The sequence below is a fragment of the Spermophilus citellus genome, assembly GCF_964194105.1.
Source record: "Spermophilus citellus genome assembly, chromosome: 4".
In the NCBI taxonomy this organism is placed as follows: Eukaryota; Metazoa; Chordata; class Mammalia; order Rodentia; family Sciuridae; genus Spermophilus; species Spermophilus citellus.
Window position 1 is genome coordinate 107490238 of NC_138185.1, and position 24969 is coordinate 107515206.

Genomic DNA, 24969 nt, shown 5'->3' on the forward strand with positions numbered 1-24969 from the left:
CACTGCTCCTGCTCAGTTGAGCCCCTCCTCTCTACCCCACCTTTTCCCCTTCTTGACCCATCTCAGGTAGACAATAAACTGTACTTTTGGGTCCACACTTATAGTCTTTTTGTTTTTCCCACCTCTTCCCTTTTGGCTATTTCTCTCCTTCCTGATTCCTTTCTCTTCTCTGGGCTGGAGTCATCTTTAACTCATAAAAATGTCAGTGCTGGAAATGGCCTCACCATCAAAGATGTCCAGATCTGCCTGAGATAGATGAAGAAACTGAAGTTCTAAGAGGTTCAAGTCATCCAAGTTTACCCATGATGCTTGTGGCCAGAACCTGGGCCTGTTGACTCTATGAGGACTCCTTCCTGAGTCCTGTCTGCTTTCCCATCACTGGCTGCATTTGGACATAACCTAGCCAGCTCATTCTCACCCTAGTTGACAGGAGGACTTCAAGTTTTTCCCCTTCCCTAAACATCTGATGAACCAAACTCAAAAAAAGAAAAAAGAAAGGATTTCTGACAGAATAGATACTTGGGCAGGTGGGAAGTCCCCGTCTTCCTCTTGTCTGCAAACAGAGCTGGTTTCCAGTGGCCTCACTTCCTCTGGCAGTTCAGGAGGGTCCTACCTCCCTGGTGCCTCTTCTCACCACCCTCCGGGGTTCATTATGGCCTTTGGCTTTCTGAAGATGCCAGCTCCTACATCAGGCTGGAGGTTATATGGCTGCCGCAGAGGGAAGGCTTAGGACCAGAGTGGGGTCTGGGAGGAAGAAGTGGAGGCCCCAGGCTACCTTGCTTCAGGAAAGAGGCGAAAGCTCACTGAGGTACAACATTTAATAAAGTCATCTTTGAGGGGTGGGGTGAGACTCCTCAGCATGCGGGAAGGCTCAGGCCTGCTGGGAGTTGGAGATATTCTGGTGGTTCGAGGGCCTGTTGAGCTGCTTGTCTTGGTTGGGCTGTGCAGTCTCCAGCTTAGAGGGCCGCCTGAGATCCTTGGAGTTGGTTGAGCCATTCTGTGGTAGGCAAAGCACGGCCGCCAGTGAGTATACTTCTGTCCCCAGGGGTAACCTGTTCTAGGGCATCTTGCCTGGTAAGGCAAGGATCCAAAACCCAGTGGGCTGTGACTTCCCAAAGATTTCTAGACCCATTTGATCACAGCATGGAACACCTAAGTCTGCAGGGCTCAGGTGAGTTTCAAAGGTGGCCCTGTGTTCCCTGTCAGTCCCATTCTCAGGTCCTTCTCAGGAGCTGTGGAGCCTCAGCCATGAGCAAAGAACAGATGGCTTAAGAGCAGAAGTAATCAGGATCTTAGTTTTGGGGGCCAGTGTCCCTAGAGCTAAGCTTGAGGGACATCTGTGAGTAGGCCTTGGGAGCCTACAGCAGCATTATGATTACTTCAAAAGGGTGGCTGATGGGAGGAAGAACCTTGGGACTGGGAGTTGGGTGGGTGTAGGGGTACAAGCTACTCTGTCCATGAGCAAAACCTGTCCTAGACAACCAGATATGGGGGCACAGCCTGTAATCTCAGTGACTTAGGAGGCTGAAGCAGGAGGATCATAAGTTTGAGGCCAGCCTCAGCAATTTAGAGAGAATCCCATCTCAAAATAAAAATTTAAAAGGGCTGAGAATGTAGTTCAGTTATACAGTGCCCTTGGGCTAAATCCCTGGTACCACAAAAACAAAACAAAACAGTCCTAGAGTACTGGCAGTGCCAGGATATTGCAGAAATGCCCACATGGGCTGCCCCTTTTCTCTAGTCATCTCCTCCTTGAATTTCACAATAATATGTTGGGGAAGGGGTAGTTTTGGCTGGGGTTTCTATTCCCCTAGACAGGTGGGGAAACTGAGGCCACACAAGGGCTTCTGTTGGGAACAGAGCAGGAACTTCAGCCCAGGACTTCTGACGCTCAGCCCAGGAGCTGGTCTCAAGTTTTTTTCAGTGATCAGTGATTTGGGTGGGGGTGGGTGGCTCTACCACTTGAGCCCCCACAAGCTCCTCTGAAGGGGTCACTTACAGGCTGGTTTACGATGATAGGTTCTGAGGGGGGCCCAAAGCCGTGTTCTTGCTCCTGTAGCCGTGTGGCCAAGTCCTGTTTTTCTCGTCCCCAGCGTCGAGCTGAGTCCTCTAACTGCAGACATGAAGAGGGCAGCTGGAGAACCAGTGGGCAGTAGGGCCCATCTCTGAGACCCAGGACAGCCAGACCCCGAGCATTTTCTCTGAGCAGAAAGCCAAGCTCTGGGCAAGAGACTTCAGGGGTAGAAGGGACAGCGAGAGGGACAGATACCTTCTCTGTATCCCAACAACATACTGAGTGAGTCCTGACTTGGGGTTCACACTGGGCCTTCACTCTGACCACAGCTGCACACTGGACTCTGATGCTGGTCATAGACTGACCCTAGATCCTGGACATACACTGAGCACCCATCCTGGCCACACACTGATCAGAGAGCCTATGTAGTCTCATCAACCCCTGCACCTCACCCACCTGGCTTTCCAGGGATAAGATCCGGCTCTGAGCCCGTTCCAGCTTAGCCAGGAGATTAAATTTATCTGAATTACTGGCAAGAAGATCCTATGGGCAAAGCAAAAAACTCATCAAGGCCCCAGCTTGTGAGGTGAGCTCAGGAAGCAGCAAGGCACTGAAGGAGAATCCAGCCAGGTTTGAGTTCCAACCAGCTCCCCACACAGAGCCTCAGACCGGGGCCCCTGGGCCCGACCCTCCTCCTGAAGTTCAGCATAGGCTGGGTGCGCGCTTTTTTTCATAGCTATTTCTTCCATGATTTGGGGCATCTGAAGTTATTACGCATCAATTTTCAAGTGTGAAATGAATCAAGTGGCTCCCATGAATGCACAGAAGACAGTTCAGCAGGGAATCTTTTGATAGGGGGAAAACATCTGTGAAGGGAGGGCTCCCCAACCCCCACACTTTACCTGAATGTCCGTGCATCAGGGTTCCCAAATAGAACTCACCTCCTGCAAGTCCTGGGATGAAGAGAATCACTCTCCTGTGTGCACCCCACTCTGACTATAATTCCATTTACAGTGGGGAACACCTGGAACTACCTGGGAAGTGGAGGGGGACTAGGCATCTCTAGGCCTTGGGACACCCACCTGTGCGGGCAAGGTCTCTGTGCACTTGGAGTGGCCTGGGCCATCTGTCTCTCGCAGCCTCTCTGCCAAGTCTCCACCTGCTCCCAACTCCCCAGGATCCACCTGGGATGGGGAAAAGGACTCTCCAAGGTTGCACCAATCCCAGGAAATACTGGGATCGGTGGAAGCAAGCCATGTCACCAAAGGAGTTAGGGATCAGTCAGGGGCTTGCTTTCTCCCAGGATGTAGGTATGGTAGAAGTTTTCAGATACATGCATTCCCAGGAGAAAAAGAGCAAGGCCTGAGAGCTCACGTTCCAGAATATGCCAGGCTCATGGGCAAAGTGGGAAGCCTAGCCTCCTGGTCTTAATCATCAACTTGGACCGTGCTGTGGATGACTACCAGACACCTGGTGACTGGCGCAGGTGGGTCAAGGCCAAGCCTGTACTGGTGGCTCTTACCGGCAGGGCCTGCTGCTGTAGAATGATGGGGCCCATCTGGTGACGGTTCTTTTCCAGCTCTTCCCGTAGCCTTGAGTTTTCTGCCAGTAGCACTGAGTAAACGTCAATAGGCAGGTTCTCTCTTGTAGAACTCAGGGGAAGGCCAGGACCTGAGAGCAAAGGGAAGGCTGTGAACATGGGACACAGGTGTTCGTGAGATGGGCTGTCTTGCCTCCATGTCCCAGCATTTTGTTCCATTCTGTCCTGGGAGACTACAGAGGCAGCACGGGGTAACCTCTTGCTTTGGACAGATCTGATATGGAGTCACCTCATTCTTTCTTATTCATCAGAGCCATCTCTGATTTGTGGCTCTGATTAGCACCGGTGGGGAAAAGAAATCATGGATTCTCAAAGTCTTTTTGTTTATTTGCTTTGCAGAGGCAGAATCTTTGAAGATGTGGAGAGATGGGGAAATAATTCAAAGGGTTTTGGGGTTAAGGAGTTGGGAACTGATGTCCCAGGTAGCCCTCTTTGGGGGGAGTCCTAGTGCTCCTAGTTAGCAAGGATTCTCCAATCGATGGCCTGACTCACACAGTGTCCTGTCTTGTCCTAAGAGGCTCCCTGGCAGGAGGAGATAGCTCAGGGCATTCTGGAAGTGCCAAGTATCACACTAAGTGCTACTTCGGAACTAAACCCTGATACCAGCTCCCCAACTGAGTGAGCGGGGGGGGGGGGGGTGGAGGGGTGGACTTCATCCTGGGTATCTCAGGTCACGGATACAACTGAGCATGGTCTCTCTTTGCAGATTCTCCTTAAGCTCAGGGGACTTAGAAGGAGGAGCTCCAGGGATGGGGCAAAATCTGGGGAGTCAATTCATTCACATCCACTTAGGGGTGCAGACCTACCAGGGTTGGGTTTCTTCTGCAGCTTGTTGGGTGGTGGGGTTTCTTTTCTGTCCCGTAGCCTGTCCTCTAGTACCTGCTCCATCTTCTGGATCACCTGGCAGGCAGAGCACGGAGGCTGGGCTAGCCTGGGGGTGCCACACCTTCCTATCTGAAGGCCCCCAGCTGGCAACCCCTGCACCTGCCTTCTCCTGGTGCCTCACAGTCTCCTCCAGCGCCTTCATCTTTATCAGCTTGTCCTGGTACCGCCTCAGCTTCGCGTCCTGGAAATTCTGAGCCTGGCACAGGAGGAGCAACTCCTTCTCTCGATCATTTTTCTGTGCAGGGAGGGAAGGGGGAGAATGGGTGCCTGGGAGTCACTCTTGGCTGAGGGGGTCCACCCAGCCCCCTGCTGAATCCTCTGTGGGCTGGTCATTCTTCCCTCAACGCATCTTCTGCTCAGGACACGTCTCCTGATGCTGCCACCCAACTCCCTCCCCCTCTGCTCCGAAAGCCTCAGCTCACCCGGATCAGCTCGTTCTGCAGATGCTGCACCTTGTCCCTCAGCTTCCTCAAGTCCAGCTCCTTCATCAGCAGCTTCTCCTTCACGGACATTGCTGGGACGGGCAGGGAGCTGGCTCAGGGTGGAGCCTCTCTTAGCTCAGATCAGCATAATTGGGGGCTTGCAACCGGACTGGATACTCCATCTCCCACCCCCGAGAGGACCAGCTGGGCAGGGACCCTTTGAGTGTCTGTGGGTGGCGTGTGCGGGGCAGTCTTGCTAGCTCAAGTCCAGCTGCATGCGTATCTGGGAAAAGCTTCCCACCACCCTATCTCCAATCCAGAGCCTTGGCTCAGACAAGATTCTGGATGCCTTTAGTGGCCTGTACATCCTCACCCAGGTCTGAGGCTTCATCTTTGGTCTGCCCCTCTTCTACTTCCTGCTGGGTCAGGTGGCTTCTCAGCCTCCGGTTCTCCCACTCTAAGTTGCTGGCCTGTTTGCGCAGTAACAGGATGTCCTCTGCCATCTTCTGCATGGCCCGCTGGTAGTTGTTCATCTCCTGTGGATGCCAGAGTCTAGAGCTGAGTCCCTGGCCCCACAGTTCCATCCCACATATATGCCTTTATTTGGGAGTCAGTGGGGCTATTTCAAGGACCATGAGCCACATGAGTCCCAACCTGTGACTCCAAGTTTTAGCATCTCCCTTGAGGGCTGGTTATGACTTGCTCCCTATCCCTTCTGGCTGCATTAGGGATGCTGCACTAATGTGCTTTCCCAGGGGCCACATCAATTCCTGTGATGCAAGCTCAGGGGGAAACCCAAGGCTCAGACACCAGATGAGAAAGCCAATGGGCAGCAGACTTGAAAGGATCAGGGCCGTGTTTCCAGAGTCTGGCCAAATAATAACCACTCCTTTGCCTCCTCCCTCTTCCTTTCCCCTAATATTGCTGATCCCAGGGAAGAGCCTCTTAGAAATAACACTAAGTGATACTTCGGAGCTAACCCTGACACTAGCTCCCCAACTAGCCTAGCAGTCAGGAAGGGACACAAGGCAGGACTGGAAGACTCAGATGAGGTCAGGATTAAGGTCAAAATGCAGCTACAAGATGTGAGGCCAGGAAGCAGACACAATTAAGAGGTTAGAAATAACAATAACACTCATATCTGAGGTTCATTGAGCATCTACTTTGTTCTAGGTCTCCTTCTAAGTGTTTTATGTGGCTTCCCTCATGTAAGCCTATGAGGGTGGGTACTGTTACCATTTTACAGGTGAGAAAACCAAGGCTCAGAAAGGTAAATAACCTGCTCAGTGATAAAAACGAATGTATGGCTGAGCCAGCATCTGAAATCCAGGCCTGTTGGCCCTTGAGTCTGCTCTTAAACACTGTTCAACCCTGTCATGAGGCTCCCACCCATGAATACCTCCCACTATAATGAGAAGTGATAAAATCAAGCTATAAACAAGAATTATTTTTCTGATCCCAATTTGGAAATACTTTCATGTCTGCCCAAATATGCACATGAAAAATTAATAAGACATATTTATATGTATTTGCTTTATAATCAGAAACTGCTTACTTACTATTATTTATTTTTAAAATTATGGAGTTTCTTAAACCTAAGCAGCACAAAATCTAAATGCATAAAACCAGAAGTATCCAGATAGAGGGAGTAGAACTGAGTTGGGAAGGGAAATTTGCTGAGCCCTGGTGGCCTGTGGGCTTCCTGAAGCTATAGGAGGCCTTGCCCATGCGGTGGGAGCTTATGGGCCTGCAGGCTCCCAAACCCCCCCCCCCCCCGCAAGCAGATTTTCCCCAACTCCCACCTGGGGCCCCTGCTGCTTGGGGATGTGGCCTGGCTTCCCAGCCATTGCCTTCCACCTGCTGCTGGAGGCCACTGTCTTCTGGGGGAGGAGTCCTCAGACACAGGGGATCATCAGACACCACTTGTCACCTGCTACTGTCTAGCTTTCTGGCTGGACTCCCTCTAACTGTTATGAGAGCTGGGTCTATCTCCCTAGCACCTGCTCCTGCTGTATTCCAGGTCTTGGCTTCTCTAGATCTGCCCATCTGGCGTCCCCAGTCAGCATGTTAACCCAGATGTTTAGCCCTGGGACTGCACACAAACAAAATTTGTGGCCAGGTCCAGATTGGAAGCCCAATATGGCTACTGACAGATTGTGTAACTCAGAACTTCTGAGCTTGAGAGTCCTCATATGGGAGACACCTGGGTTTGCTGAGAGCCTTGGAGTGGGTGTGTGAAGCCCCTGGCTTGGTCCCTGTCCAGCCATCTCTCATTTGGAGGTACTATTCTTATTCCATCCCATTTTGGTTTTATGGATGTTTAGTCAGACCCTTGCTTCCCCCTTGCTCCCCTAGCCTCCTTTGCCCACTCCTCTGCTGAGATCTAAGTCTTCAGTTTATGGCAGCTCATGACTGACAGGGGTTTGGAGGCCCAGTACACTGGCTGGAGAAGGCCCATCACATTTCAGCAAAAGAAATCGCTCTCCTCCATTCTTTCCCAGGTCTGGTCCAACCTCTTATCATGTCTGCTCTGGACAATTACAACAGCATCCAAATAGGTTTCTTGGATTTTAGGGTTTTCTCCTTTACACACACATATGCGTGCACACACGCACACACACACACACACGCGCTGTTCAAGGATGCTCATTGCAGTTCAGCTTAGGTCTGCTTAGCTTCTGTTCTATAGGCAGTAATTACAAAGAATGGCCTGAAATTAGTTGTGCCAACACAGAGATAGTTATTCTCTGTTGTGAAATGAAAAGAACATGAGGGAGCTGGGAGCGGTGGCACACACCTGTAATCCAAGCTGCTTGGGAGGCTGAGGCAGGAGGATCGTGAGTTCAAAGCCCACCTCAGCAACCTAGTGAGGTCCTGAGCAACTCATTGAGATCCTGTCTCTAGATAAAATACAAAAAGTATTTTTTTGGGGCACCTCTGGCACCCTGAGCAGCCCCGGTGGCCTGGACCCTGACGGTCCCATCACCCGCCACTTTGGGCACCCGTCACCTCAACAGCAGCCGTTGGAACCGGGAGAAACCACACTTGCCCCTGACTCCCAGGACCGGCACCAGGATCACTAGGCAATGCTGAACTGACGTGGATCTGGGGTGAACAGTCTGGGCCTCTCAGAACACACACTGAGCCCGGATCGGCTGAATTCAAGCTCCCGTTTGCCTGCTTCCCGGCGACAAACAGCTGTGACTCAGCACTAATCCATCCGGCTGAAACAACTGGTCGGCCCTTCTGTTCCTACGGAGGTAAATGCCAACTGAGCCTTCATAGGTAGTGGCCACAGGTTTGAAACGGGGCTTGGGAGAGACAGTAAGGACCCACCCGTTGCATTGGTGCCCGGCAAAGGGAAACGAACTGTCGCCATTTGCAAGAGATACCACCATGGCAGAGAACTGACGTCACCAGACTGCGGCGGAGGAGATAACTTCATTGAAACCTGCGGCTACAGGTGTGTAATTCCCTAGCCTTCCCTCTCCACACATCGGGGAAACCTTAAGGGCCCCTCCCAGCTCTACCGTAAGGGCCCCCCCCAGCTCTCCCGTGAGCGCGATAGCCAGACCGAGGGAATCAGACGTGGCATGGGACCCGTGGCTTGGAACTCCCGGCTACTGCTCTCACCAGTGCTGACAACTGAGGTCTCTTGTACCAGTTACTGGGGGCGTGGCTACCGGAGGGCAAGTAAAATTCGCTGAGGATTCTCAGCCCCAAGCTCTACAAACTTAGGGTCTGAGGGAATGGCAAACAGGGAGAGTGTGCCCAGTCGTTCATGAAAACAGGGCTCCCGGGAGCAGCAGACCTGGCATGTAGCCAGTATTGTGGTGAGCGGCACCCGTGAGAGGGGCCTGGCTAGAGGAAAAGTGGGGAAGTGACTAGACACAAGAGGAGGCCCTAGGCACTCAGGATTGGAGACTCGCCCAGCCTGGGAGGAGGAGCTGCTGCACAGTGATTGGTTCCTGCATATTGACAGGAGAAACTTGGCCTGGTGGGCACAGTGCCACCTACTGGAAGAGAAGTTAATCAAACTCTAAGACTGCATTTATTAGTTTTTTTTACTCTTTTTTTGATTTGGGTTTTTTCTTTCATTTTCATTTTTCTTTCTTGTTGTTTTTAAATTTTTTTTTACAATTTTTAAAATTTTTTTTTCTTCTAATTTTAATGTTAATTTTTTTATTATTATTTTTTAATTAAAAAAAATTTTTTTTCTTTTTTTATTTCCTATTATTTTTTCTTCTTTTGTCTTTTAATTTCTTCTCAATTTTCTTATTCCCCTTCCTTGAATTCTACCTGCTTACTCTCATTCTCTTTAGTGACTTCTTCCCTTCCCTTCTAATACCTTTCCTCCCAAGCATCAAATAAATTTATAGGAGTAAACAGTAACTCAGCAGTCAAACAGAACAAGAAGTAACATGAGCAACTTGAAAAATCAAGGAAGAAAAGGAGTACAAACAATGCAGGACAGCCTAAATATTCAGGAGGACCTAGAGTCATCAGAAAAATGGTCATATAAAGAACTCAAGGAACACCTTAGACAGATGGAATGGAACCTTAAAGAGGATACGAGACAGCAAATTCAAGCAGTGAAAGAACACATTGAGAATGAATTACATAAACAGATAAAAGAAGAAGTTAAGCATCTTTATCAGGAGATAGAGATTATAAAAAAATAATCAAACAATAATTCTAGAAATGAAGGAAACGATAAACCAAATTAAAAACTCAATTGAGAGTATCACTAACAGAGTGGAGCAAGTGAAGCCAGAACGTCAGATAATGAAGACAAAATATATCATCTTGAAAAGAGTCTAGCCGGGCTGGGGATGTGGCTCAAGCGGTAGCGCGCTCATCTGGCATGCGTGCGGCCCGGGTTCGATCCTCAGCACCACATACCAACAAAGATGTTGTGTCCGCCGAGAACTAAAAAATAAATATTAAAAAATTCTCTCTCTCTCTCTCCCTCTATCACTCTCTCTTTAAAAAAAAAAAAAAAAAAAAAAAAGAGTCTAGCCAACTCAGAAAGGCTGGTAAAAAAATCACGAGAAAAACATCCAAGAGTTATGGGATAACATAAAAAAAAACAAACTTATGAGTCATCGGGATAGAAGAAGGTACAGAGATTCAAACCAAGGGAATGAGTAACCTGCTGAATGAAATAATTACAGAAAACTTTCCAGAAATAAAAAAGGAAACAGATATACAAATTGAAGATGCATACAGGACACCGAGCACACAAAATCACAGTAGACCAACGCCAAGACACATTGTTATGAAGATATCCAATATACAGAACAAAGAGAAAATATTAAAAGCTACAAGAGAAAGGAGGCAGATTACATTCAGGGGTAAACCAATAAGGTTAACAACAGATTTTTCATCACAGACACTGAAAGCGAGAAGATCCTGGAACAACGTATTTCAAACACTGAAAGACAATGGATGCCAACCAAGAATTCTGTATCCAGCAAAATTAAGCTTCAGGTATGACAACGGAATAAAAATCTTTCATGATAAACAAAAGTTAAAAGAATTTGCAGCCAGAAAACCCGCATTGCAAAGCATTTTGAGCAAAACACTACACGAGGAAGAAATGAAAAACAATAACCAAAACCATCAGTGGGAAGTGCCTCGGTAAAGACAGAGGGTGAGGGGAAAGATAATCATGGAGAAACAAACTAAATTTTTTTAAAAAAGTATAAATAATCAAACATGGCTGGAAGTACAAACCATATATCAATAGTAACTCTGAATGTTAATGGCTTAAACTCTCCAATAAAGCGACATAGGCTGGTATCATGGATTAAAAAAACAAATCCAACAATATGCTGCCTCCAGGAGACACATCTGATTGGAAAAGACATACACAGGCTGAAGGTGAAAGGATGGGAAAAAATATACCACGCACACGGTCCTCGTAAGCAAGCAGGGGTGGCCATCCTCATATCGAATAAAATCAACTTCAAGACTAACTTAATCAAAAGGGATAAGGAAGGACATTATATACTATTAAAAGGAACCATTCACCAACAAGACATAACAATTATCAATATTTATGCACCAAATAATGGTGCTGCGACATTCATAAAACAAATTCTCCTCAAGTTCAAGAATCAAATAGACCACAACACAATAATTATGGGTGACTTCAACACACCTCTCTCACCATTGGACAGATCCTCCAAACAAAAGTTGAATAAAGAAACTATAGAACTCAATACCACAATCAATAACCTAGACTTAACTGACATATATAGAATATATCAACCATCATCAAATGGATATACTTTTTTCTCAGCAGCACATGGATCCTTCTCAAAAATAGACCATATATTATGCCATAGGGCAACCCTCAGTAAATATAAAGGGGTGGAGATAATACCATGCATTTTATCTGATCATAATGGAATAAAACTGGAAATCAATGATAAAAGAAGGAAGGAAAAATCCTACATCACATGGAAAATGAACAATATGTTACTGAATGATCAATGGGTTACAGAAGACATAAAGGAGGAAATAAAAAAATTCTTAGAGATAAATGAAAATACAGACACAACATATCGGAATCTATGGGACACAATGAAAGTAGTTTTAAGAGGGAAATTCATCACCTGGTGGTCATTCCTCAAAAAAAGAAAAAACCAACAAATAAATGAGCTCACACTTCATCTCAAAGCCCTGGAAAAGGAAGAGCAAAATAACAGCAAATGTAGCAGAAGGCAAGAAATAATTAAAATCAGAGCGGAAATCAATGAAATTGAAACAAAAGAAACTATTGAAAAAATTAACAAAACTAAAAGTTGGTTCTTTGAAAAAATAAATAAGATCGACAGACCTTTAGCCATGCTAACGAAGAGAAGAAGAGAGAGAACTCAAATTACTAACATACAGGATGAAAAAGGCAATATCACAACAGATGCTACAGAAATACAGAAGACAATTAGAAATTATTTTGAAAACCTATATTCCAATAAAATAGAAGATAGTGAAGACATCAATAAATTTCTTAAGTCATATGATTTGTCCAGACTGAGTCAGGAGGATACACACAATTTGAACAGACCAATATCAATGGATGAAATTGAAGAAGCCATCAAAAGACTACCAACCAAGAAAAGCCCAGGACCGGATGGGTATACAGCAGAGTTTTACAAAACCTTTAAAGAAGAATTAATACCAATACTTTTCAAGTTATTTCAGGAAATAGAAAAAGAGGGAGCTCTTCCATATTCATTCTATGAGGCCAACATCACCCTGATTCCGAAACCAGACAAAGACACCTCAAAGAAAGAAAACTACAGACCAATATCTCTAATGAACCTAGATGCAAAAATCCTCAATAAAATTCTGGCGAATCGAGTACAAAAACACATCAAAAAAATTGTGCACCATGATCAAGTAGGATTCATCCCTGGGATGCAAGGATGGTTCAATATACGGAAATCAATAAATGTTATTCACCACATCAATAGACTTAAGGATAAGAACCATATGATCATCTCGATAGACGCAGAGAAAGCATTTGACAAAGTACAGCATCCCTTTATGTTCAAAACATTAGAAAAACTAGGGATAACAGGAACTTACCTTGACATTGTAAAAGCTATCTATGCTAAGCCTCAGGCTAGCATCATTCTGAATGGACAAAAGTTAAAGGCATTCCCTCTAAAATCTGGAACAAGACAGGGATGCCCTCTCTCACCACTTCTATTTAATTTAGTCCTTGAAATACTAGCCAGAGCAATTAGACAGACAAAAGAAATTAAAGGCATAAAAATAGGAAAAGAAGAACTTAAATTATCACTATTTGCGGACGACATAATCCTATACCTAGAAGACCCAAAAGGATCTACAAAGAAACTACTAGAACTAATAAATGAATTCAGCAAAGTGGCAGGATATAAAATCAACACGCATAAATCAAAGGCATTTCTGTATATCAGCGACAAAACTTCTGAAACGGAAATGAGGAAAAACATTCCATTCACAATAGCCTCAAAAAAAAAAAATAAAATACTTGGGAATCAACCTAACAAAAGAGGTGAAAGATTTATACAATGAAAACTACAGAACCCTAAAGAGAGAAGTAGAAGAAGATCTTAGAATATGGAAAAATATACCCTGTTCATGGATAGGCAGAACTAACATTATCAAAATGGCGATATTACCAAAAGTTCTCTATAGGTTTAATGCGATACCAATCAAAATCCCAATGGCATTTCTTGTAGAAATAGATAAAGCAATCATGAAATTCATATGGAAAAATAAAAGACCCAGAATAGCAAAAGCAATTCTAAGCAGGAAGTGTGAATCAGGCGGTATAGCGATACCAGATTTCAAACTATAATACAGAGCAATAGTGACAAAAACAGCATGGTACTGGTACCAAAACAGGCGGGTGGACCAATGGTATAGAATAGAGGACACAGAGACTAATCCATAAAGTTACAACTATCTTATATTTGATAAAGGGGCTAAAAGCATGCAATGGAGGAAGGATAGCATCTTCAACAAATGGTGTTGGGAAAACTGGAAATCCATATGCAACAAAATGAAACTGAATCCCTTTCTCTCGCCATGCACAAAAGTTAACTCAAAATGGATCAAGGAGCTTGATATCAAATCAGAGACTCTGCATCTGATAGAAGAAAAAGTTGGCTCCGATCTACAGATTGTGGGGTCGGGCTCCAAATTCCTTAATAGGACACCCATAGCACAAGAGTTAATAACAAGAATTAACAAATGGGACTTACTTAAACTAAAAAGTTTTTTCTCAGCAAGAGAAACAATAAGAGAGGTAAATAGGGAGCCTACATCCTGGGAACAAATTTTTACTCCTCACACTTCAGATAGAGCCCTAATATCCAGAGTATACAAAGAACTCAAAAAATTAGACAATAAGATAACAAATAACCCAATCAACAAATGGGCCAAGGACCTGAACAGATACTTCTCAGAGGAGGACATACAATCAATCAACAAGTACATGAAAAAATGCTCTCCATCTCTAGCAGTCAGAGAAATGCAAATCAAAACCACCCTAAGATACCATCTCACTCCAGTAAGATTGGCAGCCACTATGAAGTCAAACAACAACAAGTGCTGGTGAGGATGTGGAGAAAAGGGTACACTTGTACATTGTTGGTGGGACTGCAAATTGGTGCGGCCAATTTGGAAAGCAGTATGGAGATTCCTGGGAAAGCTGGGAATGGAACCACCATTTGACCCTGCTATTGCCCTTCTTGGACTATTCCCTGAAGACCTTAGAATAGCATGCTACAGGGATACTGCCACATCGATGTTCATAGCAGCACAATTCACAATAGCTAGACTGTGGAACCAACCCAGATGCCCTTCAATAGATGAATGGATAAAAAAAATGTGGCATCTATACACAATGGAGTACTATGCAGCAATAAAAAATGACAAAATCATAGAATTTGCAGGGAAATGGATGGCACTAGAGCAGATTATGCTTAGTGAAGCTAGCCAATCCCTAAAAAACAAATACCAAATGTCTTCTTTGATATAATGAGAGCAACTATGAACAGAGTAGGGAGGAAGAGCAGGAAGAAAAGATTAACTTTAAACAGAGACATGAGATGGGAGGGAAAGAGAGAGAAAAGGGAAACTGCATGGAAATGAAGGGAGACCCTCATTGCTATACAAAATTACATATAAGAGGTTGTGAGGGGAATGGGAAAATTAACAAGGAGAGAAATGAATTACAGTAGATGGGGTAGAGAGAGAAGATGTGAGGGAAGGGGAGGGGGGATAGTAGGGGATAGGAAAGGTAGCAGAATACAACAGTCACTAATATGGCAGTATGTAAAAATGTGGATGTGTAACCGACGTGATTCTGCAATCTGCATTTGGGGTAAAATTGGGAGTTCATAACCCACTTCAATCTAATGTATGAAATATGATATGTCAAGAGCTTTGTAATGTTGTGAACAACCAATAAAAAAAAGTATTTTTGGGGGTGCTGGGACTGTGGCTCAATGGTAGAGTGCTCACCTCGCACGTGCGAGGCCCTGGGTTCAATTCTCAGCACCACATAAAAATAAATAAATTAAATAAAGGTATTGTGTCCAACTATAACTAAAAGATAAATATGAAAAAAAAGGAGTGAGGACATGGCTCAATGGTTAAGTGCCCCTGAATTCAATCCCCCGTTTCAAAAAAAAAAAAAATGAGCATGAAGGAAATTGAGATGCTCCCATCCAGAACTTGTTCGTATGGCAGAGTCCCGGGAGGAAGGGCTGCCAGCCTCTTGGCCCACCCCTTGAGTCTGATTCATTCAGGGAAGCGTCCTAAGAGCCCACTGTTCTCCAACTCCAGTCTGGGGTGGGGGTGGGGGGTTGGTTAAGCAGAGCTCTGTAATAATTAACACCCCCTTGACAGATGAAGAAAGTTGAGACTCAGAACAAGAAAGGAAGTGACAGAGTAAGAGCTGGGCTTCTGGTGGGGGGGCTCCCCCTCAGCCAGATGGAGCCCGCTGGAGGAGGGGGCAATGGGTCCAGTGGATCTTCATCCCTGAAGGCTGGCCCTGTCCTCCTCCACAGGCCCCCATCCTCCCCGCCCCACACCCCAACCTGGCTGCTCCAGGGGAATGGAGTAACCCCTTGGCCTTGGCTCACTACTCTGCCTGGCCCATCCTCCTCAGCTGAGCAGAGGATCTTGGGCAACCCAGCTGAGTTGGGAGGCCACAGCCCACAGGGCAGCCCTGACCTCTCCCTACAGCCTGGAGCCAGGTTGGCCTTCAGGGCCATGCTCTGCGTCACAGCTTAGCCTTGAGATCACACAGGACACCATGTCCCAGATTCTCCCTGTGGTCCAGCCCACTGAGCCGTCTGCTCTCTTTCTTCCCCAGATGTCAGTCTGCTGGGAGTGCAGCTGACTTCTCTCTGGGCTGGCAAGTTGTGAAATGAACGAACATGAGGGAACTGGGAGCGGTGGCACACACCTGTAATTCCAGCTGCTTGGGAGGCTGAGGAAGGGTTAATGATTGGGGTTATTGACTCCAAAGCCATCATGCCTGATCCTGGAGCACCCACTGCACCTACCTTACCCACTGACACCCCCATGACCAGGACCCAGCCCTCAGAGCTTGCTGAGAGGAGAAATGGCAGAGGCCTCAATTTAAGCTGGTCAATGGCCACTGAGTGCTAGCAGCCTTTGCCACACTCGTACCACTTCTTTGGCTCTGAAAAGGTGGCAGCTGTCCTCTGAGCCTGCTGTCTTCATGTGGGATGGGAAAATCACTTCCTTCAAGGTTACTCTAGAGTGATGGGACATGAGATGAGCTGGCTCCTCGGTGCCTCCCTTTTGAATGAGCCCTTGTGAATGATTTTTTTTTTTTTTTTTTTTTTGGTACCAGGGATTGAACCCGGTGGCACTTAACCACTGAGCCACATCCCTAGCCTTTTAAAATATTTTATTTAAAGACAGGATCTTGCTGAGTTGCTTAGGGCCTTGCTAAGTTGCTGAGGCTGGCTTTGAACTTGAGATCCTCCTGCCTCAGTTTCCAGAGTCACTGGGATTACGGGTGTGCACCATCAATGATTTTTTAAAAATTATTCTTATAATAGCCCTGGGGCACTGAGTACAAAAAGTATGCTCATGGGATTACTCCCATTTTACAGGCTCCAAAGCCCAGTTTCCAGTGAGGTTGAAGGGTAGGGATTATCTCTTACTAGAGCCTGAAGAGGACAATGCTTAACTCCCTCCCTCACAAATAAGAAGCTCTATGTCAGAATCTAAGGCCCATTACCAAGTGGGGGCTTTCAAATATACTTGTGGCCACTACCAACCATGTTGAGCAGAAGGACCCGTATGCCCTCAGTGTGCAGATGAGGAAACTGAGGCTGGTAATAGCATTCTCAAGGTTTCAGAGATTCAGTTATAGTGCCTACATCAGAAGCAGCACAATAAACAGGGTCAACACTTAAAGAGTGCCACTGAGTGCCAAGTCTGTGCCATGGAACACAGTTGAGCTCAGAATTTCCCTGCCTGCAGTGGTCTTCTCTCTACACTGAGAGATGGTAGGAAGTATCTATAACAGAGGGGGTTAGAGGAGGCTCTGCTTCCTGGAGGTGGCGATGACCTGAGATGGCTCTTGGATGAGTAGGTGTTATGTGGGGGGTGGGGTTGAGGGCTCCCAGGTGGAAAGACCATGGCAAAGGCAAAGATGTGGGAATGTGTGACGAGGAACAAGGCAGGTGAGCTACTGGAGGGCAGAGTGTGGGGAGGGGAGGTGGATGCCACTGGAGAAGCAGCAGGACAGGCCAAAGAGGGCAGGTCTCCATCTTGCAGGCTGACCAAAGGCCAAAGCCAGACAGGGTGGGCTAAGACCCTTCTGGATGCCCAGAACTAAGGACAGACGGGGGAGACAAAGGCCAAGAGCAATGTGCAGGGTGAGACACAAAGGGACCCTCACTGGGCAGAGGCAGTGGGTATGGAGATGGGGGAAGGGGCTGCCCATGAGGACTGAGCACAGCAGAGGGTGTGCAGGGGTAGAGGGCTGAGAGGTAGGAAGACAGGCCCCCAGGAAGTGACATTGGAGTCTTGGGGAAGGGAGCAGATCTTCAGAATCAGGGTGGGGAAGGTGAAGGAGGGTTAGGAGCCCTCAAGATGGGGCAATTGCCAGAGAGGTAGGAGGAAAGGGGGCGGGAGCAGGCTGGCCAAGCCAGAGTGCAGAGAGCTTCCTAAGGGAGGCTGGAGTGGGCACAGAGGGTGGGCATGAGGCTGCACCAGGCCGCTGGGTTTTCTGGGCTGGGAACACACCTTCTCCCCTTCTTTGCCCTTCCCTAGGCAGCCACTCAACCTCTGTGTCTTCAGGCCCCCAAATCCACACTGGAGGCTCAGGTCACTTGTATGTGATTAGCCTCTTCAGCCGGCAGAGGGCAGCAGCCTCCCACGGATGCTGGGCTTCAGCCTTCAGTCTCAAAACCCAGGCCCCCTGAGGCAGGCCCCACAGTTTAGGTTGCAGAGGAATGTGTGTAGGGGGTGGGGAGGATCTCACTCTCCAGCCCCCAGCACATATGTCCCTCTCCAGGGGATGCAGCTTGCCTTCCCAGACTTCCTGCCCTGGAACTCCCATTTAGAGGTTCTAAGGGATGCCTTCTGTTAAGAACCATCCATGAACACCAGAGAGGTGCAGTGACTTTCCTGAGGTCACACAGTGCATTCTGAACCTCAGCTGAGTCCTCTGCTTTGTACCAGTCCCAGGGATGAGTGTGGAAGGAAGGGGTTTGGGATAAGACCCATCTCGAAGTTATTCCAACTCTTCCCGCCTGAGCAGCAGCAGGTGCCTGAGGCACAGCCTAAATCTTTGCAAACCAGACAAAATTCTATCCACCTAGCACATGTTCTCTGTGTAGGCAGCCCTGGAGTGCCTTAATGACATACCTACCCTTTGTTGAATGTTTGTTTACTGACCAGGCCCTTATGGTTTATTTGTTTTGTTTTTGCCCTCTGATTGGAATGAGTCTGAAAGAGAGGCATTTCCACTCAACTTTGCTGAGCAGGGAGCTGGCCCTGGGGCCGGAAGGCCAGGTCGTCTGGTCAAGATTGCCTCATACATGAGGGGCATAACTTTGCCTGGACTTAGTCTCTAGGCATTTGTGGAGGGAGTGTCCTGTGGAGCCAAATATGGGGGGACTGGAACTACCATGTCCAAAGTGATAGGTAAGATGCCACTTGACTTTCTCCTTTCACCAGGGACTGAGGTTACTTCTAGGCAAGATGCCCACTGGAGAGGGAAGGCATGTCCATCCAGCCCATGAGCCATCCCATACTCTCAGGTCTGTGAGGTGCTCTTAGAATTTATGGTGGCTGCATTTCTGAGTCAGAAAGAGTCCTGCCCTTGGGCCTGGCCAGGCCTTGACTCTAAACAAGGCAGAGAGGCAATTCTACTTCCTCATGATATCCCTCTGCTCCTGATCAACCAGCTCATGTGGTGTACCAACTCTCTCTACATGTATTTCCTCTGCCCAGAGAGGGCACTTCCTCTGCCACGCTCCTGGCTCTCCAGTCTGCTCTCTGCAGCCTCCTTCTTTAGGTAGGCCTCCTAGTTCTCTGCCTTCCTTTTCAGTTGGATTTTCTTTGTGTTGCCTCAAAACATGCCCTTCTTCTGTGGTGGTCAGAAGATGGCGGAAAATGCTGTTACTCCTTCTCATTGAGAGGTGGAGTCTAAGCCCCCTTCCCTCATCACTGGCCTTGTAGCTTCCCCTTCCCTCCCAGAACACTGTTCTTTCCCCAGGGAGAAGTCCTGTGTCTCCAAGACCACCATGCTATAAGGAAGCCCAACTAACCGTGTGGGAAAGAGCCATGTGCATGTGCACCTGGCCCCCAGCCGTTCTAGCCCTGCCCTGTAAGTCACCCTGGTTGAAAACCTGGACAACTTGGAGTAGAGAGGAGCCCTTCCTGCTGTGTCTTAACTAGTGCCTGACCCACAGCACTGTGAGATGTAATAGTAAAAGGAAAAATGATTAAGTTACCAAGTTTTGGAGGTGATTTATTATGTAGCAATAGATACTAGAACATTTTCCCTGGCCTCTTGGACAAAGCCCTTCATAATAAATTTCCATCTTTGAACTTCAAGGTATCAGGCACAGCACAATTAGACCTCCTTTCAGAACTGAGCCCTGCGCCTAGGCTCTCTAGGCCCCTTTCTATCTTGGAAGCTTTACCTCTTCTGACCAGCAGCCACCCCTGAGCCACTCCAGCTTGGCATCTCCCATCTGCTGGACACCAGCTACAGACTTCCTTCCAGCTCCTGGGCGCGCGTGTCTACCTGTCTGCCTTTCTCAGATAAAGCATTGGCCAAGGTGCTGCTCCTGGCAGACCAGCCCTCAGGATGTCAAAGAAGCCACTTTTGCTAGACTAAGTTTTTCAACACCTTTAAAGGGAATGAATCTGTCCATCAACAGATGAATGACTAGAGAAAGTGTGGCATATATATATATATACACACACACACACACACACACAATGGAGTTTTATTCAGCCATAAGGAAAAATGAAATTATGTCATGTGCAGGAAAATGAATGGAAATAAAGATCATTATGTTAAGTGAAATAAGCCAAACTCAGAAGGTCAAGGGTTGTTATGTTTTCTCTCCTATGTGGAAACTAGAGAGGAAAAAGGAAAAGGAAGATATGGGGGGAGGGTATCTCATGAAAATCAAAGGGAGATCAATAGAGGGAAGGGACCAGCATGGAGGACGTGGGGAGGGAGAGGGGAGTGCAGGGGAGTGATATTGGCCAAATTACATTACCATATTGTGTGCATTATGAATATGTACCAACAAATCCTAAAACTATGTACAATTGTAATACACCAATAAAAATGAAAAAAAAGAGAAAAAAATAAGGAAATTAACCATATTTCTTTAAAATAAAACAGAGCCTAGCGCAGTGGTGCATACTTCCAGTCCTAGTGGCTCCAGAGGCTGAGGCAGGAGAATAGCAAGTTCAAAACCAACTTCAGCAACTTAATGAGGCTCTCAGCAACTTAGCAAGACCCTGTCTCAAAATTTAAAAGGTCTGGGGATGAGGCTCAGTGCTTAAGTGTTCCTGGGTTCAATCTCTGCCCTGTCTCCAAAGGAAATGTTCAGTTTACACAAATTGGTGCTGACCTCACTCCCACCCTTGTCCCAAGATCAAGGATCTGGGAGCAAAAGCCCAGTCCCAATGGTCTGTCCCAGCAAAGCCTGGAGTCAATGGGGGTTGTGACTGAAGATTAGATGAGACCATTATGTCCCAGGGGTTGAAGCTCACTGTGGCTAAGCAGTCCCCTTATTCAGAGGAACTTCCAGGATGATGTCACCTGAGCCTTGGCCCTTCTGTCCTTGGCACCTGTCCACCCACCCAAGCTCTCCTTCTACCCAGTGTGGGACAATATGACAAAAGAATGGAGTGAGCAAGCCTCTTTCTTTCCCTCCATTCCCTTTTGAACTTAATTACCACCAGAGGGCAGGCAAGGGAGGTCTGTGAGCCCCTGTTGGGGGGGACACTGAGGCCAAGCTGGATCAGGCATAGGGTGTGGCCCTGCGGCAGAGACTGTGTTCCAGAGAGCAGGGCTGCGGAGTTTGGCCAGGGTGGTCTCTGGGATGGGACCTTGGCCAGAGAGTGAGAATCTGGGGAAAGCGTGGCACTGGTGGTCTTTGCTCTACTTTCTACCGCAAGGTGGTTCCAGCTCCCCAAGCCCATTCTGGGCTGTGTATTGTTATATTCTCCCTTCCACCTCTGCCCCAGTAAGGTCTGGCAGCCAGGGTTTGCATTAAGCTCAGCTCTGTTGGAGAGGGGAGACCTTGTCCTCAGAGAGCTGACGGTAGGAAGGAGGGACTCGCCACAGGACACATGGAAGTGTAACTAAGAGCAAAGGGCAGGGGAGGGGCTGGAGCCAGGTCTTTGAAGCAGAGGTAAGATTTGACTGGACTGGGTGGGATTTGAGGTGGGCGAATGGCTTGAGCACAGATACAGAGGCCAGCACAGGCCTGGACTTTGGGGGGGGGGGGCGGGGGGGCGGGGATCAGAAAAGCACATAGATCTCTCTGGCTAGAGAGTTGGAGCAGGCTTCACCTGTGGGGTCAGCTGGGGAAGTGGTACCTGGAGTGCCAGGCTTGGGAGCTCTGCTTCTGAACAGAGAACAGTCAGGAGTCACAGAATGTTCTAGAACTAGGGCCCTCCTCACCCCAAGGCCTGCTTCTGAAATTATTTCCTTTGGACATCAGCTGGGCCTCCCAGCCACTATAAATCTGTGCACTTTGCTGTTTAAAACAGGTTCCCCTGCTCTATGGAAGCCACGCTCCCAGGGACGGGGAGGAAGTTGCCTCTTTGTTTGGCCCAAGGTTACAGCAAAGAAACAAAAGGAATGAATTTTCCCTTTTTTTTTTTTTTCTGTTCTTTCTTTCCCTTCCTGCAGCAGCAGAGATGGTGTCTAGAAAGCTTTTGTGCTTGACTTGGTGAAGCTCCAAGGGGTGAGGGGCAGCGAGGCCTTGGCCGGCAGCTGACCCCAGTCCCTGTCTAATTGGCCCCTGCAGGAGCCAGGCAGGCTAATTGGACCAGGCCTGGACAATGGGGCTGAGGCTGGGGTGATCATAGGGTGGGGCTTCCTGAAAGATACTGGCTTCCCATTCCCAATTTCCTAGGCCTCTCTCAACCCTGCCTAATCTATAAGGCTCCACTCTGGATCCCAATCCTCTAGGAATATCTGCCCCGGAAAACCCCCCTCAAAGCTCAGCTGTCAATCCTCTATCAAAGCTCAGCTATCAACTCCTCCTCTGGTATGTGGCTCAGAGCCTTCCCTCTGCTGATAGAAACTAGGGGCTGGCCCTTGTTTCCAGTCCAAGGACATATAGGGCACTCATCCAGGGGGCTGGGGAGGGAATAGACTCTTCCCCAAAGTGGCTCTGTTCAGTCTCCCACAAAGAACCCTTCCTCTTACCAGAATACCCCCTGGTTAAAATCTGGACGCCTCTGATTGCTTGCTTCTTGTGGTGTGTGTGTCGAAGGGGGGAGTGTGGGCAGGGGTCCAGAACCTGTGTTCTAATCTCACTTCTGCCCATAGCTGTTGGATGACCTTCAGAAAGGCCCTTGCCACTCCGTAGGCCCTCATCTGCCTCTAGGGAGATGACACCTACTGGGTGTAGAAGAAGAAATACTTTGGGAATGGGGTCCTGAATTTAAAAGATTGTTATCACCCAAGCCCACACCCTGGGACTAATCTGCTTCTTCTTGAATGCTTCCATCTGCCACCTCCACTCTTCCTCACAGCCCTATACCATGTCTGTGCTATCAGCAAACCCTCCCAGGCTAGCCCAGACTGGGATCTGGGGCTGGACTTCCAAGATGCCAGAGTCAGGGCTCAGTTAGCAAGAAACAAGGGTCACTTTAGGTGATTTCCCCAGAAATCTTGCTCTCTTCCCTCTCTGGATTCTGGCTGTGGGCTCAAGAGGCCCTGGTTGGGGCTAGGGGTTCTGCAGAAGGTTCCTGTGACTGTAGACATCTAGAAGCCAGTGCCTTGGTCTCCTGCCTCCTTGCCTCTCACTTATACAAGGCTCCAGGAATACCTCTAGTGGTTGCCAGGCAACACACCCCTACATACCTGCCTGCTAGGTGAACAGACTCATCTCCCAGGAAAAGTGGGTGTGGGGGCAGACTTACAGAGCGGCTGTCAACCAGGTCCAGAGCAGCTTTAGGGGCTAGAGGGGGTGGGGCCCCTGGCTCCCCCATCTTTGCTGCTAGCAGTCTTGTTCCCCAGGGATGGGTCCCCAGGGACTGTTGCTACAACAAGTGCCTGCCTAGTGATAGAGCCCGGCCCTGAGCTGGAAGCAGGCAGCCCATGGGGCCACTTCCCCTTTGTTCCAGAGTGAGGGGGCACCTGGGTGGGTGGCTGAAATCAGGCTAGGCTCATTCCTGGGGAGGGCTATGGTGGCCCTTTAGGACCCAGGGCTTCTGACTGCCCCCAGCCCCAGTCTCAGAATCCTTACCCCCCCGCCTGCCCTCTAGCTACACCTCAGCCTCCCTACTCATCTCCCCCTTCCCTCTCCACTTGTGCCCTTGGTTCCCCATGCTTTTTTCTTCCTCCCTCAGCCTTACTCTCCATCCCTGTCCCTCTACCTCTCAGTTTTCCCTCTCTCTGCACCCCCATGTTCTCAGGCACCTCCCTCCCGCAGCTGCTCAAGCTGGGCTCACTTTCCTCTCTGCAGCTGCGCAGTAGGACTCAGGGTCCCACGCCTGGCCCCTAGGGCCTCCCAGGTTCTGCCTTCCTGATGGTCCAGACAAATTCTTTTCTCTTTAGTTCAGCAGAGACATGGGTGGGTGTTTTTAGAAGGATCTCTCTGGGAAGCAAAGGGAAAACAAACCCAAACAAGCCAGCCCACCACCTAGAAACGCGTAGTCAGGAAGGCAGAACAGCCTCAGCCTGGTTGCAGAGACCCCTCCCGAGGGCGTGGGGGCTCTTGGCCCATCCTAGCCAGCTCAGCCCCAAGCCTTTCAGGATGGGGAGCCAGCAGATGCCTGGCTGAAGCTGAAACTTGATAAATATTTGGTTACTTGCTTAATGAATGTTTAGGGTTCTCTGGGGCCTTGATGGTGGCATAGTTACAGAACCTGACTGGACAGTCCGAGACCTCTACCTGTGTCAGAGTCTTCACCAATGAGGCGTCTGTCTTGCCAGTATTGGAGGGGTTTGCCTCTTCATTTGCAGGCCTCACTTTTCACTTAATTCACTTTCTCTGAGTGAGGTTTCTTTCTTTTAAATATTTTTAATTGTAGATGGACAGAATGCCTTTATTTTATTTGTTTATTTTTATGTGGTGCTCAGGATCGAACCCAGTGCCTCACACATGCTGGACAAGTGCCTGACCACTGAGCTACCATCCCAGCCCCTCGTAGCGAGGTTTCTTAGCGTAAGAAGGATGGGCAGAGGCGTTGAAAAAAAATCCCCACCCTGCTCTGGAGCCCAGATTTGAGCTGGCCTGGCAAAGCAGAAAGACCATGGGCTCTGCTATTCATTAGTTTGGGGACTTTGGACGGATCACTTAACATCTCTGAGCCTCAGTTTCCCCTCTGTAAAATGGAGCATTCTCTGCACCCATCTCATGGAGCTGTTGGGGGACCATGTGAGGTTGTGGGTATAAAGAAAGCTCTGAGCAGAGTACCTGCCACATGGAAATGACTCCCCATCACTCCCTGCTCTGTGTGATGCTCGTGGAAGGCTTTGGAGGGACTAACACTCTTCCAGGGAGATGAGAAGAACACTTGACATGGAGCCACCCTCCCTGATGGTGCCAGTCACCCAGCTGGTGTACCAGATAGAGACCCTAACCCTTCTGATCTTGCCCTGGAACTCCCTCCCTGTCAGGGAAATGGGCTGCTGCCTCCTGTGGTGTGGGCCAGAGCCTGGGAGCAAGGCCACACTGACCCAGACCCACGCCCCCTCCAGTCCAGCTTTCAGCCACCCCCTCCCCACGAGGGGCCCAGCCCTGCACCCGCTGAGCTGCCAATCGATCGAATCTGCTCCCATCCTC

At 48.2% G+C, this 24969-nt stretch overlaps 1 protein-coding gene across 1 annotated transcript in view; it reads right to left on the reverse strand.

Annotated features, from left to right (window-relative positions):
* Window positions 1–864: 864 nt before the first annotated feature.
* The window catches only part of CCDC33 (coiled-coil domain containing 33), a gene marked incomplete at its 5' end in the record, with an annotated part of 113439 nt that continues 89334 nt past the window's right edge, over window positions 865–24969 (reverse strand). Inside the window, 10 exons of the mRNA XM_081292854.1 lie at window positions 865–997; window positions 2000–2113; window positions 2471–2557; window positions 2956–2967; window positions 3097–3198; window positions 3537–3703; window positions 4421–4514; window positions 4603–4734; window positions 4922–5013; window positions 5295–5457. Of these exons, the coding sequence (XP_081148980.1) occupies window positions 872–997; window positions 2000–2113; window positions 2471–2557; window positions 2956–2967; window positions 3097–3198; window positions 3537–3703; window positions 4421–4514; window positions 4603–4734; window positions 4922–5013; window positions 5295–5457 (1089 nt within the window). The 3' untranslated portion in view covers window positions 865–871. The remainder of the gene's footprint in view (window positions 998–1999; window positions 2114–2470; window positions 2558–2955; window positions 2968–3096; window positions 3199–3536; window positions 3704–4420; window positions 4515–4602; window positions 4735–4921; window positions 5014–5294; window positions 5458–24969) is intronic.